This window comes from Polypterus senegalus, chromosome 3 (genome assembly GCF_016835505.1).
Source record: "Polypterus senegalus isolate Bchr_013 chromosome 3, ASM1683550v1, whole genome shotgun sequence".
Lineage (NCBI taxonomy): Eukaryota > Metazoa > Chordata > Cladistia > Polypteriformes > Polypteridae > Polypterus > Polypterus senegalus.
In genome coordinates this window covers 10,431,270-10,443,926 of record NC_053156.1, presented here as the reverse complement: position 1 = coordinate 10,443,926, position 12,657 = coordinate 10,431,270, and the positions used below count along the sequence as shown (strand labels likewise).

The 12,657-nt window shown below is 56.9% G+C and overlaps 1 protein-coding gene across 1 annotated transcript; it reads left to right on the top strand.

Annotated features, from left to right (window-relative positions):
* The first annotated feature begins 833 nt into the window (after positions 1-833).
* Positions 834-11,897, top strand: LOC120524812 (neurexophilin-4). The gene is made up of 2 exons (XM_039746565.1): positions 834-1,069; positions 10,923-11,897. Exons 1-2 carry the CDS (start codon positions 1,016-1,018, stop codon positions 11,661-11,663), a joined length of 795 nt encoding a protein of 264 aa, XP_039602499.1. The 5' UTR covers positions 834-1,015; the 3' UTR covers positions 11,664-11,897.
* Positions 11,898-12,657: the final 760 nt, after the last annotated feature.

Sequence of the window (12,657 nt, the reverse complement as noted above, 5' to 3'; positions counted from 1 at the left end):
CAGAGACGCGTGCATCTCCGTCTTGCGCTGAAACTTCGCGGCGGCTCGCCGGCCGGACAGGCGCGGGTCTCCCAGAGCATCGACGGTGGGCAGCCTTGAGAGCGTTCGCGGTGCCCGAAGATCTCTGTGAGCTGCTGGTGGAGGCTTGTAGGCTCCTCTGTTAGGTCTGCCCCGGTATTGCTGCCAAGGCGTTCTTTCTGACGCGCGACAAATCCACGCACAGTGCCGGTCATTCTTGCCGTGTGTTGCCCCAGTTCCAGCCAGCAGGAGGTGCTGTCTTCAAGGCTACAGGCCAAGGCCGAACTGGATACGGCCCCCTGGTCACAGTTCACCTGCTATCCTCGGATTCGAGAAGATGCCAGCCTTCGTGGGTCCTATTGTCCCTTTGACAGGTCACGCAAATCCGGCCGATTCAGTCACCGCCCTGAACGAGGAGGGGATCACTACGACCCTTTCTACTAGCTGGCCGCTGTCCGGTGAAGTGGGGAGCGTCAAAGTTGACGTTATGTCAGATGGAGGCTCCTCTTCCGTTTAGCATGAAGCGGGCATCCACCCCGATTTATTGCGCCCCGATACAGCGGCTGTCCCAGGTCGGTAACGTGTCGGCGGCTTCTTTTCACCGCCCCTCAAAAAACGAGGGCTTGGTGGGGTCCACCTCGCGAAGGTCCCACGTGTGTGGAGGCCGTTTAGGTGAGCAGCCGCGTGCATGCGCGTGCGCGTTTCAGAGACAACGCGAGCGAGCGAGAAAGAGAGAGAGAGAGCGAGCGAGAGAGAGAGTGAGTGTCCCCGCGGTGGGGGGCGCTTATTGAGGCTCGCCCACCGCCGGCTCTCTCACTCTCCTATCTGCCCCTCTTCCAGACGTCAGCAGCTGCTTGCGGATTGGAGGGCCCCTCGCACGGCGCGGCCCCTTTAAGATAAGCCGCCGCTTTTGGGGACGCTCGAGCGCTCGTCCACCTGCGACCTTTATGTCCAGCGCGGGGCTGTAGCTCGTCCTGCGGCGCTCCTGGGAGATACCATGAAGTTTCTTCACTGGAGCCTGGCACTCCTCCTGCAGTGGATCCTACACGAGGTAAGAGGAGGCGCTGCGCACAAGTTGCCCTGCCCGCCGCCTCGCGAGGGCTGCACCTGTGCCGTGAGGGGGCTCACCTGCGAAGGGTCGGGCGCGGAGACCGTCGCGCGGCTGGGTGGGCAGTAAATAGGCAGGCATGTCCCACGCCGAACTCTCCGAGCTGCCACCTGCGCCACGCGTCCCCGCATCTTCAGAATTCCGTCGACCCCCAGTGACCCGCAGCTCCTCACATGCCCACCTTGCGCTTCTGCTCCTCGGTGTCTACCTGCCAAGGCTCCCGTTAAAACTGGAGTGGAGTTGAGGAGCGCAGCCGGGCAGCTTTCCGTTCCACCTGCAGCCGCAGCCTCTTCGAGAGCCCCCTCGGCGCGGGGCGACCAGCCGCTTTGCTCGTCCTGCAGGACGTCCGTGACGCGCACTCGTGTATAGCGCCTTTCGCGTGTTGCGTATTTATTTTTAGGCTCTCGTGTCTTGTGCCATAACAACTGATCTAACGTGCCGTGCCGTGCCATGCCCGGTGCCAAGAGTGTCACGGCGGCTCTCCTTCTGCTGCTTTATTGTCTGGCCGACGCCTTTGAGGTACGATTGGCTGCAGTTCTTTTTTGTTTTTCCAATCGGAGAGCCAGCAGGCAGGCAGGCAGGCAGGTGAAGTGACTTGCTCAGGGTCACACCCTGGCAGCAGCAGGATTGGAGCACTGGCTCTGAAGTCCAACGCCGTACCCGCTACGCCACACTGCCTGTCTGCCTGTCGCCTCCCGGCGTTTAGCCTCCGTTTTTCTGAGGGGTTTGGTGGTCATCAGTAGTGGACCAGGAGGGCCTTTGATCTGAGGCGGGTGGGAGGTAAAAACCTCACCAGTGGGCAGCGTTACATGGACCCCCGTCGTTAAATCTGTTGGCAGAGGGGCATTCGAGGTGTTGATGTGACGCTGGCGATTTGGTGGCACGGGTGAAGGACTTATTTAATTCTTAGCGACAAAGGCAGGGTTTTTACCCCTGAATCCTAAACTCACGGTGGGCTCAGTTATCCATGCCAGTTTATTCTTCTCCTTGACACATTTCTGCGCCTTTGCGTTTTCGCTCACATCGATCGAAGCTCCCGATTGACGCGCTTGTCGCCTTTAGGGAGTGCGCTATATAGGGTAGGACGAGAGACCTCGCGCTTGGCTTGTGACCAAAGACGAGGAAGACGACGATGGGGATGAAGGACTATGATTTGCTATGTCCGAATTGGCACAAAGTGACTTTAAGGGTTTGTGACAAGAAGAAGCCCTGTCAGCTCGCCCGTCCCCCTGTGCTCGTCCCTTCTGCGTGGTGACTCAGAACTGCACGCGCTCCTGGGGACGACTTCCAAAAGGTATGGGGTCAGGGGACAATAGACACCCGCCGAATATGACAAATCCATGCAGGCGCCACACTCGAGATGTCACCTGCCCGATGTCACCACGGCGGTCCGACTTCGAGCCCACTCCGCATACCTGATTATTGCCTTCATTGTGTAAAGTGCCACCTCTTCGCGTTCGTCAGAAGTGTCACCATCTTGCCCCCATACTATTATTATTGGGCGATTCCTTTGTCCAAAGCAACTCCCAACATTCGAGATGCAATTGGTTCCATTTTCTTTTTTGTATTTCCAGTGGGGGACACAGGGAGGTGAAGTGACTTGCTCAGGGTCATTCAGTGCCAGCAGCGGGATGTCAAGTCTGAAACCTTCACCACTACGCCATAATGTCCGCCTCATCCTCACCAAGTGACGCCACCCAGTTGACCTCCCTGAATAGAGGGTCTCCAAAAACCCGGAGCTGCCTGGTGCCTCTCTTCTGGGATAACAAAGTCCACCTACCATAAGCAAGTCATGGGTTCAATAGCAGCCCCCTCCTGAGGTCGTCAAGCCCCCCAATTTCAGCACGTTCGCTAAGCGCAGCCAGAGGCCGACGCGGAGCTTTCCACGGCTGTGGTGCTGAAGTGTGCGGTCGAAGGACGCGGACGGTGCGGAGAATTTCGGCGAAAACTGGGCAAAATAAACGCAGCTGGGAACAATATTTAAAAATAATAAAACAAAACACACCCAGTCGCACATAAAGGGGGCACATTGTCGAACTGCTGGCATCTCTAAAGCCCACACGGCAGAGGTGACACTTTTCACTATACGTGCATAGGGAGTGTGAAGCGAATGAGGAGAATACAAATCTTGGGACCCTTGAATGTCTCGTCATTCCTGACGGCAGGGTGGGCTGTGGTGCCAGGGCAGGGGGCACCTGAGTTGACAAAACTAAGACGGGAAGCCGCAGTGGGCGCTGCCACCTCGGCGTCCACAACGGGAAGTCCGGAGCGCTGCGGCTGCCCGTCCACAGGCCCGCTTGGCATTGAAGAAATTAGAAGAGAAACCAGCGCGTCGAGCAGACGAAGTCTGCTTTTATTTCTATTTGTATTTTTATTTGTGTTTTTATTTCTATTTGTATTTTTATTTGTGTTTCTATTTGTATTTTCAAATGTGTTGATTTATTCCTCTGTTCTCCCGAAGCCAACAATTTAGAACGTCCGGCAAAACAAAGAACGGTGCGACATTTTCCACGCCGTTGTCGTTCGTCTCACCGTCCCGTCTTACTGCGAGGCGCTGGCGTGTGTCTGTCTGTCTGTCGCTTTAATTTAAACAGTCGCAGCCCCCCGATGTCCCCACATGCTTTAGGCCGTTGCTCCCACCGTGAACCCTGCCATTAGCGCCGCGTCGAACCGCTCATCCCTTCACCTTCAAATGCGCCGTCCTCTCGGGGGTCCCGTTCACAGGTCAGCGGCCAGTGACCCCGCCAGTCAAGGAGGCCCTAGTGCAGCCTCCCCGTCCGCGGTCCTGGATCGAGTCAGTTTGTTAGTTCACAGTCGGCGCTGCCCACAGCCCACCGCTCCCCGCCCGCCCGCTGCTCCGAGTGGCAGCCTTTGCCTCGCCGAGGTGCTGATTAGGATGCGCCGCTCGCAGTTGTGCACCTGCCTGGCAGATGTGTGAAGCGCAGCCGACACCTTCGAGTCTGCCTGCCTGCCTGCCAGCCTGCCAGCACGTGCGCGGCCCGGGCACCATGTGCCAGCTCGTCCGAAGGGGGTCAAGGCCGTGGCTGACGGGAAAACGGGGTGACCTCGAAGCGCGCCGCCACGCGTTAGTCTCTCGTTAAGACTCTCTAAGTGAAGCTCTGCGTAGGCCGGTCGCGAGGGGAGACTCGGGTTGGCCAGGGAAAGGGGAGTTTGGGGGGCACTAGGCATCTGACCCCACTTTGGGGTGGCGGGCCTGAAGTAAATGCCACTCGTAGCCGCATGGAAGAAAAGCGCAACATTCTTGTCCGGGGCAGGTGGGTATAGCGACCCCCCAAATATGAAGAATCTGAGGGCAGACGGGCGAACCATTGAGGGCGATGGAGTCCAGCGAGGCCAGGCAACCAACTGAGACTGGCATAGAGTGGGTACGACAGGTGAGGAGCCTCGTCCACCTCCATTCCTCAGATTCACCCGCTCTACGACATCGGAAACGCGTGGATTTACACACCTGCGTGGGGTCACTCGCATTCACAGGGTGCACCCACATGGCCATCACTAGTGACACCCATACCTGGCATACACACATGGACTGGCTGCCAGCCTGCCTGACGCACTCCACGTCCATGGCGGCACACACACCCAACCCGTCGGGCACTTGCACCACCATCGCTGACAGACGTTTTTCATACGTTAAGTGTTAAGAGACGCGCACGGCCACGGTCATCACTGGAAGGCACGCGCGCACACGCGAACTCACACCTGTACACGCGAGCGCGCCCTTAACGCGCGCGTACGCCAAGGCAGGTCGACACTCTCAGTGGTTTGTCACGTTCACGCGCGCACACTTGTCACTCGATGACACACACGCACTTGCTTACATTCTTAACGGGCACAAACATCGTTTACACAGACACACACACGCGCACACACACCGCCTTCGCTTCTTGACACACTCACATCGCACCTCCACTTGCTCGTTACGTTGATGCACCTCACACTCACACACACTGTCGCTGGCGCAGACCCGTCGTTGACACACTTAACACACACGCGCACCTCCACGTGTCGCACGTTTTGTCACTCGTGTATACACACTCACACACGAGAGCGCGTGCACGCGCGCCCTGTCTGCCGGCCTCCTCGTCTTCCACTTTCGATTCTTTTTAAAAATTCAGGAGGAAGTGAAGACGCGCGGCTCGGAAAGACAACAACATGTCAGCCGGCTCGGTAAACAGCGGCAGCGCCTCTGCCAGCCCCTGTGAGCGTGACACGCCGTGACGCACGGAGGCTCGGCGGGCACCGAGGGGCCACGAGGCCCGAGCCTGGCATTTCCTCCTCTACAACTTTGATTAAAAGCGGCCGTGGCGCCCCGCGCTCGCCGAGCCCTAAGCAGAGGATTTTCTGCGCGTTATGAAATATGAAACAGAAATCCGGCGGCGCGGCTCCGCCATAAGTCACCGGCGCCGCACAGGTGTTGTCGTGCCGCTTGGCCGTGTGCGCGCGGATTAGTTTTCTAATAAGGCAGCGGCGCCGTTTGCGGGGCCCGTTAATTCTGCGGCCGCTCGGCGCTTATTAAAAAAAGAAAGAAAGAAAAAAGACGTAAACGAGGAGTCCGCTAGGGGGCGTCCGAAGAGGAGAAAGCGCGGCGGGTTGGGGGGTCTCAGGTGCAGCAGCAGAGTCAGGGTCAAGGATGGAGGGTGGGCACGCTTCTCGTGGAGTGCTCTATAGGGAGTCACACCGCAGGGTCAATGCTTTAGGGTGGGCACTTCTTATCAGGGTCCCAGGAACACAGGGAGTGTCAGGGTGGTCACACATAACATGAGGAGCGTCGGGGTCCGCTGTTTGGGTCGTCACTCATCCGAGTTAATGGTTTAGAGCGGTCAGTTCTCACGGGGTCTTAGGACAGTCAGTTGGGAGGTCACTTGTCTGGGTGGTCTCATGGTTAGCAGTTAAGGACGGTCACCTCTTAACACAAGTTCTCCTATCAGGTGGGTTTCCAGCCCCAAGTGACAGATGTGAGTTGTGCCACCACCCACATGGGCAGCTCCTCAGGATGCGCCCTGTCATTTTGTTTAAAGCTGTGCCAGGTGGAGCGATGGGCCGTGTGCCACACACGACAGGCCTGCACTTTCAAGTAGGACAGCACAAGGAGCAGAGAGCTGCACTGTCACCGAGTCTGTCACACCACCGTAGGTCACAGTCTGTATGGCACCCTTCACAGGAGTCGACCAATAAAATGAAGCAATGGCGGCACCGTACGCTCTGCATGTGTCCCGCCGTTGACTCGGCGTCAGCTCCAGTGGTGCCCCCGGGCTGCTCACGCAAAGCTGCAGGCGCAGTGGGCACCGCAGGGAGACTCGGCACCCATCAGCAGCCTTTTGTTCTCTGGGTAGTGGCACTGTGGGGTGCCCAACGGCTCCAATCAGGCCGTACGCCGTAATCAGGCCCCTTTGTCTCAAGCCAGGCAGAATGTGCGAACCCGCTGGTGCTGCGCTCTGCCCGGCCACTCATTGGCACTGTGTGGGAGTTCAGACTCAAAGGGGGGGTGGCCACTGCGCAGCCGGACATTCACAGAATGCCGACCTTAGAGTCCAGGCCAGGACACAACACTGGTGTCTGTGCCAAGGCACCCAAGTGGCATCTTTACCAGTGCCAGCTTGGACGTTTGAAGTCTGAGAGTGGAAAGTAAGATGACCAACAGGAGCAGAGCTGGGGGGGGGCAACAGGGGGTCATTGAGCTGAGATGAGACCCCCCCAAATACCACTTATGTTGTCAGCTGACTGACTTGTTGGATTTCTGGCTAATTTTCATGCCCTGGCCCTTCCGGAATTTCAAGTGCCCCTCTTTATTTGCCATTTTCATCTGAGCCGGGACTGGCAGAGAGGCTGTGAAGAGTCACCTGCTGACCAATCAGTACCCGCTTGATGGGTCAAGAAGCAAGGTATAACCAATTAGTAAACTGGGCAGAGGGCAGATATGACCAACCAGTACCACTCACCTGAGCAGAGGGCAGAAGAGACTGATTAGTATCTGTACCCGCTGGACTGGGCAGAAGGAATAAGTGACTGACTAATACCAATAACACTGGGCAGAAATGACCAATCAGAACCCCCTCAACTGGGCAGAGTGAAGGTGTGACCAATCCATATACTGGGTAGAGGGCAGCTATGAACAAATGATACCTACTAGACTGGGCAGAGGGCAGAAGAAACTGATTAAAACCAACAGCACTGGGCAAAGAGTACAGTAGGTGTGAATGGTTAGTGCCAGCTGGACTGGGCAGAGGGCAGGTGTGACCAACCAGTAGACTGGGCAGAAGGCAGAAGTGACTGATTCATTCTTGCTAGACTGCTGGAAGAGCAGGTGTAACCAATCAGTACCCACTTGACTGGGCAGAGGGTAGAAGTGACTGCTTAATGGCAGTAGCACTGGGCACAGGGCAGGTGTGACCAATCAGTAGACTGGGTAAAGAGCAGGTGTGACTGATTAGTGCCTACTGGACTTGTCAGAGGGAGGGGTGACCAATCAGTAGACTGGGCAGAGAGCAGAAGAGAAGGATTAATACCAGTAGCAGTGGGCACAGGGCAGGTGTGACCAAGTGGTACCCGCTAGACTCGGAGGGCAGAAGTGACTGATCAGGGCAGTCCAATCCGACCGGCGCTTATCCATCAAACTGTCACATGCAGTGCCCCCAACCCCAGAGTGGTGGTCCTCCTTGACTGCTGTGGTCACCTGTGCAGCAGGCCTGGTCCCCTCCCCCAATCCGATCCCCCCACCGCCCCCCACTCGCTCGCCGGCTCGCCGTATATTTTTGCATTAAACAGCTCTGTGAAATTTAATTTGAATTTTTGTTCTCTCGTCTCTTTTTTAATCTGCCACTTCTCAAGTCCCCTCCACCTACGGCGCTCCATCTTTGTCATTTTTCTTCCCCAATTTTCTTTCTTCAGCCTCCCGTTTTATTTCTGCCGACTGCCACGAAACGAGACGCGGCTGGCGGCGGCGCTCGGCGTTTAACCCTTTGCGGGCTTGGCAGCTGTGCCAGTTTGGAAGTGTGTGTATGTGTGTGTTGTTGGGGTGGTCCCGCGCGCGCTCCCCTGCCCACTTCATTCTGTCGCCGCCACAGTGGGGGGCGCTGTGGCGCCGGAGAGCGCTAATGAGGAACATTAACGGGCCGGCACGCGCGGCGGATGGGCAGCGAGCGGCGCTTCATTACGAGCCCAGCTGAGCAGCGTGCGAGTGGGCGCGGGCCTCCGGGGGGCCCTTCATGGGGGGCGAGGCGCGCTCCCCGACCCGCTCGTTCACGCACGCACGCACGCACGCGCTCACGCCGGCAATGCATCACGCGCTGACAGCTCCGCTCGCCTGTAAATAAGAAGGACGAGCCGCCCAGCTGTGCTTTAACTTTAATCATTTATCTAAATAAAGGCGGCGGCGCCCGCCCGGGGGGTCTGCTTAAACGCGCCTTCGATTCTCATTTCTCATCTGCATACCGGCGCGCTGAACTCTGCGCCCCCGTGCGTTTATTGAGTTAAAATTCGCGGCGAGCGGCGGCTCCTAAGTGACAGTGATTGATGGCTGACAAGCCCGACCGGAAGGTGCCGCCCGGGTGGGGTCTGCCTCGTGAATGGGGGTCCACCCCCCCAGCACGTGTCACTGTGTTTGTCGGCGAGCACGGCGCCCGCTGACCTTCTTGCGGCTTAATAAAATACAGAAAGGCGGCGCGGCGCGGGCCCCCGGATTTAATTTTGACTCGCGGTCTGCAGGCTATGAAAATGTAAATGAAAATCTCACATTGACACTCGCTGTCATGACTAGAGCGGCCGGCAGGGGGCGCTGCAGAGGGCTCCGCGTGGCCTGTGCGCTGGCAGTAGTGCCACCCTCAAGACTCCAGCTGGCACTGCCGAAGTGCCATGCGCTCCCCAGTCCTTCTGTGCCCACAGGATGCTGCCAACGTCTTGGATACATCAAAGGACCCCCGGATGCACCACCAAACTTATCTAGCGCCCCCTACTCGCACTGTGCCTCCCACCTCACACAGCCCTTCCGATCTGTAAAGTGTCGAATATTCCACATACAAACTTGAACACTTCGATACGTGTCGGCAAATGCCAGCTCAGCCCAAGCATAAAAAAAAATCAGCAAGACACCAGCCTCAGCCTTCAGTGTATAAACCCCTGGCATGTGCCTGTTACATCTGCCACACACTATAGCGGGCACCAGCAGCACATGTCCTTAATTCAGCGTTGCTTTTACAGGGCAGTAGTGCAGCCCTCAGGTGACACACAGTACATCTCCCTGCCTGTGCCCACTCTGGTGCCAGCTGGAAGGGGCTTGCAGTTGTGCCCGCATACTCCACGGGCATGGCTTCGGTTTCTTCTGTGAGGATCAATGTGCATTTCTCTAAGGTAGTGCCAGTCAATGAGGCTGCTGGCATTCTGTCTGTCCGGAAAGGCATTTTATTGTGTTTCTGTCTGGATGAGGCTGCCACATGCCAGGACAGATTTGGCACACGGGCCAGTTGGTGCCAGTGATCTCTCATTTGTATGATTGCTACAAAAATCAACTTTGGGACTTCAGAGTGCAGATCCCTGCCTGGCACCTCCTCCCTCACCGTGTTGGCGACGCCAGTGTTGAGCCCCATTTCCATATATATTGTATTTCTTTAATAATCGCAATGCCTGGCAGCAGTCATGTGGGACGGGATGACAGAAACTGTTTGGTGGGCGGGCAAAACGTCCCTCTGCATGCTGGTGGGCACCAATAAACGATCTCTACAGAGACAAGACAGTAAATGTTGGCTATTCTGCCAATTGGCGTGCCCAGCTGTTCAGGTCTCTGGGTGAGGCAGACAGATCAAGAATAATCAGGATGACCCATCAGAACTGGCACATCCCTTAATGAGGCCATGAACACCCACTAGTAAAGAGGCCTGAGCCTGGCACACACACAGTGAGGCTGGCACAGTACCAAGGTCCGGTGGTGCACAGAGCAGATCCATCATCCTGCAGACATCAGTCAGCCAATGTCGATCACTAGAGCGGTTGTGCCACTGTCAATTGGCATGGCCAGGGGGTCGCAGGTGGGGTACAGCAGAGCGCCTGGTCATAAGCGGGGTCGCGGTCGCACCCCCACAGTACTGATGATGACAGGAGAAGGGCGGGGTCTCCCACCAAGGGGTGTCACCTCCACTTTCAAGTGACCTTTTGATACTCAGATTCATGCTGGCTCAGGTGGCCCAAAGGTGCCAATGCCAGGCGAGTTTCTTGCTGTCATGGCACTACCCTTTAATGTGCCCAGCAGATAGCCCAGGAGACATCCTGCTAGAGCAGGGAGACCTTGATGAGAGCCTGAACAAGACAAGGCCATTTGAGCCATGTGGCCAGGCGGGTGGGCCCGTGTCACCCCAATGCCTCCTTGTCACCATCTCCCTCCTCATTAACTGTGAGGTGACCCCAAGTGTTGATGCCCTGGATGGTTCAGGAGACCACACGATTACTTCTCGTTGTGCCCGTTTGAGTCTGTGAATGCGCCATAGGCTAGTCTTGCCATGACTTCAAATGCAGTATCATTGTTTACAAGCATGGCACTGCATGAGAATCTGCTGTGTGGCAAACACCTGGCATTGCCTGCTTGCCCACACTTGGTCTCTTACCTCGGCCCGCTCATTCTAGTAAAGCAGCATGATCAGGGCACTGCAGACCCGTACTTGGCTTGGCGCGGGGAGTTTTGGGGTGTGCCACATGTGACCCAATGGGCGTGGTGCCCGTCCGAGCCTGGTCCAGCACTAACGCCCACTCTCTCTCTCTCTCTCTCTCTCACCCCTTGTGTCCGTAGGCCGCGTGCCTGGAGAAGCAGGCAGCCAAGGCCCTGGAGTACCTCGACCTCGGGCCGGCGGGCTCCGTCATCAAAACCTCCTCCTACGGGGTCAAGCCTGGCACCTCCCTCCACACCTCTGGCGTCCTCTCCACGGCCGACGACTTCCTCAAGTCCAAGCCCCCCACGTACAGCTTCCTGAACCCGTACGAATGGGCCCGAAACCAGACCCTGCTGCTGGAGCAGACGAGCTACCGGTCCAAACGCAAGCCCTCGCTGAAGACGGCCAGGACGAAAAAAATCTTTGGCTGGGGCGACTTCTACTTCAACATCAAAACCATCAAGTTCAGCCTCCTGGTGACGGGCAAGATCGTGGACCACGTGAACGGGACCTTCAGCGTCTACTTCCGGCACAACTCATCCAGCCTGGGTAACCTGTCCGTGAGCATCGTGCCGCCCACCAAGCTGGTCGAGTTCGACATCATCCACCCCCAGAGCACGCTGGACACAAAGGAGTCCAAGACCTTCAACTGCCGGGTGGAGTACGAGAAGACCAACCGGGCCCGCAAGAACAAGCCATGCCTGTATGACCCCTCGCAGACCTGCTTCTCGGAGCACACGCAGAGCCATGCCGCCTGGCTGTGTGCCAAGCCCTTCAAGGTCATCTGCATCTTCATCTCCTTCTTCAGCATCGACTACAAGCTGGTGCAGAAGGTCTGCCCGGACTACAACTTCCAGAATGACCACCCCTACTTCGGCTGACGCCTGCCCTCCGCTTTCTCTTGGAGGGCACGCCCCTCGCCCTGCCCCGAGGAACGCCACCCTCGGCCGCTTGTCCTGCCGTGAGGCGCGGCCACCAAATTCCTGACTGTGAGTCTTGACGTGGAAACGTGAGCTGCTGGAGTGGACAATGTGAGCCAAGCGAAAGATGTACCCCGGGAAAGAGAGCCCATGTCGATGCTGACGGCCTGCTTTGTAAAATAAAACCAAAACACGCCTGCCTCTGCGTCTCGAGCTCATTGGCTGTGCTGGGATGGTGGGGTGGGGTGGGGTTTGGGTGGGCAAGGGTAGTGGATTGACCAAGGCCCATCAGTCATGGCCAAGTCCACCAATGAAATATGGGGCACCCTCGAGGCCATGCCCACTGGTAACTGAGTGGCACCCTCATAGCCACTCCTACTACTGAATGAGTGGCACCTTCATGGTCACACCCATCACTGAATGGCATCATCATGGTCATGCCCACCACTAACTGAGTGGCACCCTCATAGCCACTCCTACTACTTAATGAGTGGCACATACCTGGTCACACCCATCACTGAATGGCATCATCATGGTCATGGTCATGCCCACCTCTAACTGAGTGGCACCCTCATAGCCACTCCTACTACTTAATGAGTGGCATCTTTTTGGTCGTACCCTTCACTGAATGGCATCATCATGGTTATGCCCACCGCTAAATGTGTGGCACTCTTGTGGCCATACCCCTCAGTGGCTGTGTGGCACCTTCATGGCCTTGCCCACTAGTCAAATAAGTGGCACCGTCAAGGTCGTACCCATTTCAAACTGAATGGCACTTTCATGGTCTACCCTACAGATAAAATATATGGTGCCCGACGTCCATCACTAACTCAGTGGCACCCTCATAGCCTCTCCCTCTACTAAAATGAGTGCCATCCTCATCATCATGTCTATCACTAAACTGAATGGTATGTTGCCATGCTCCTCAAAGCACTGAGTGGCACCCATCACTACA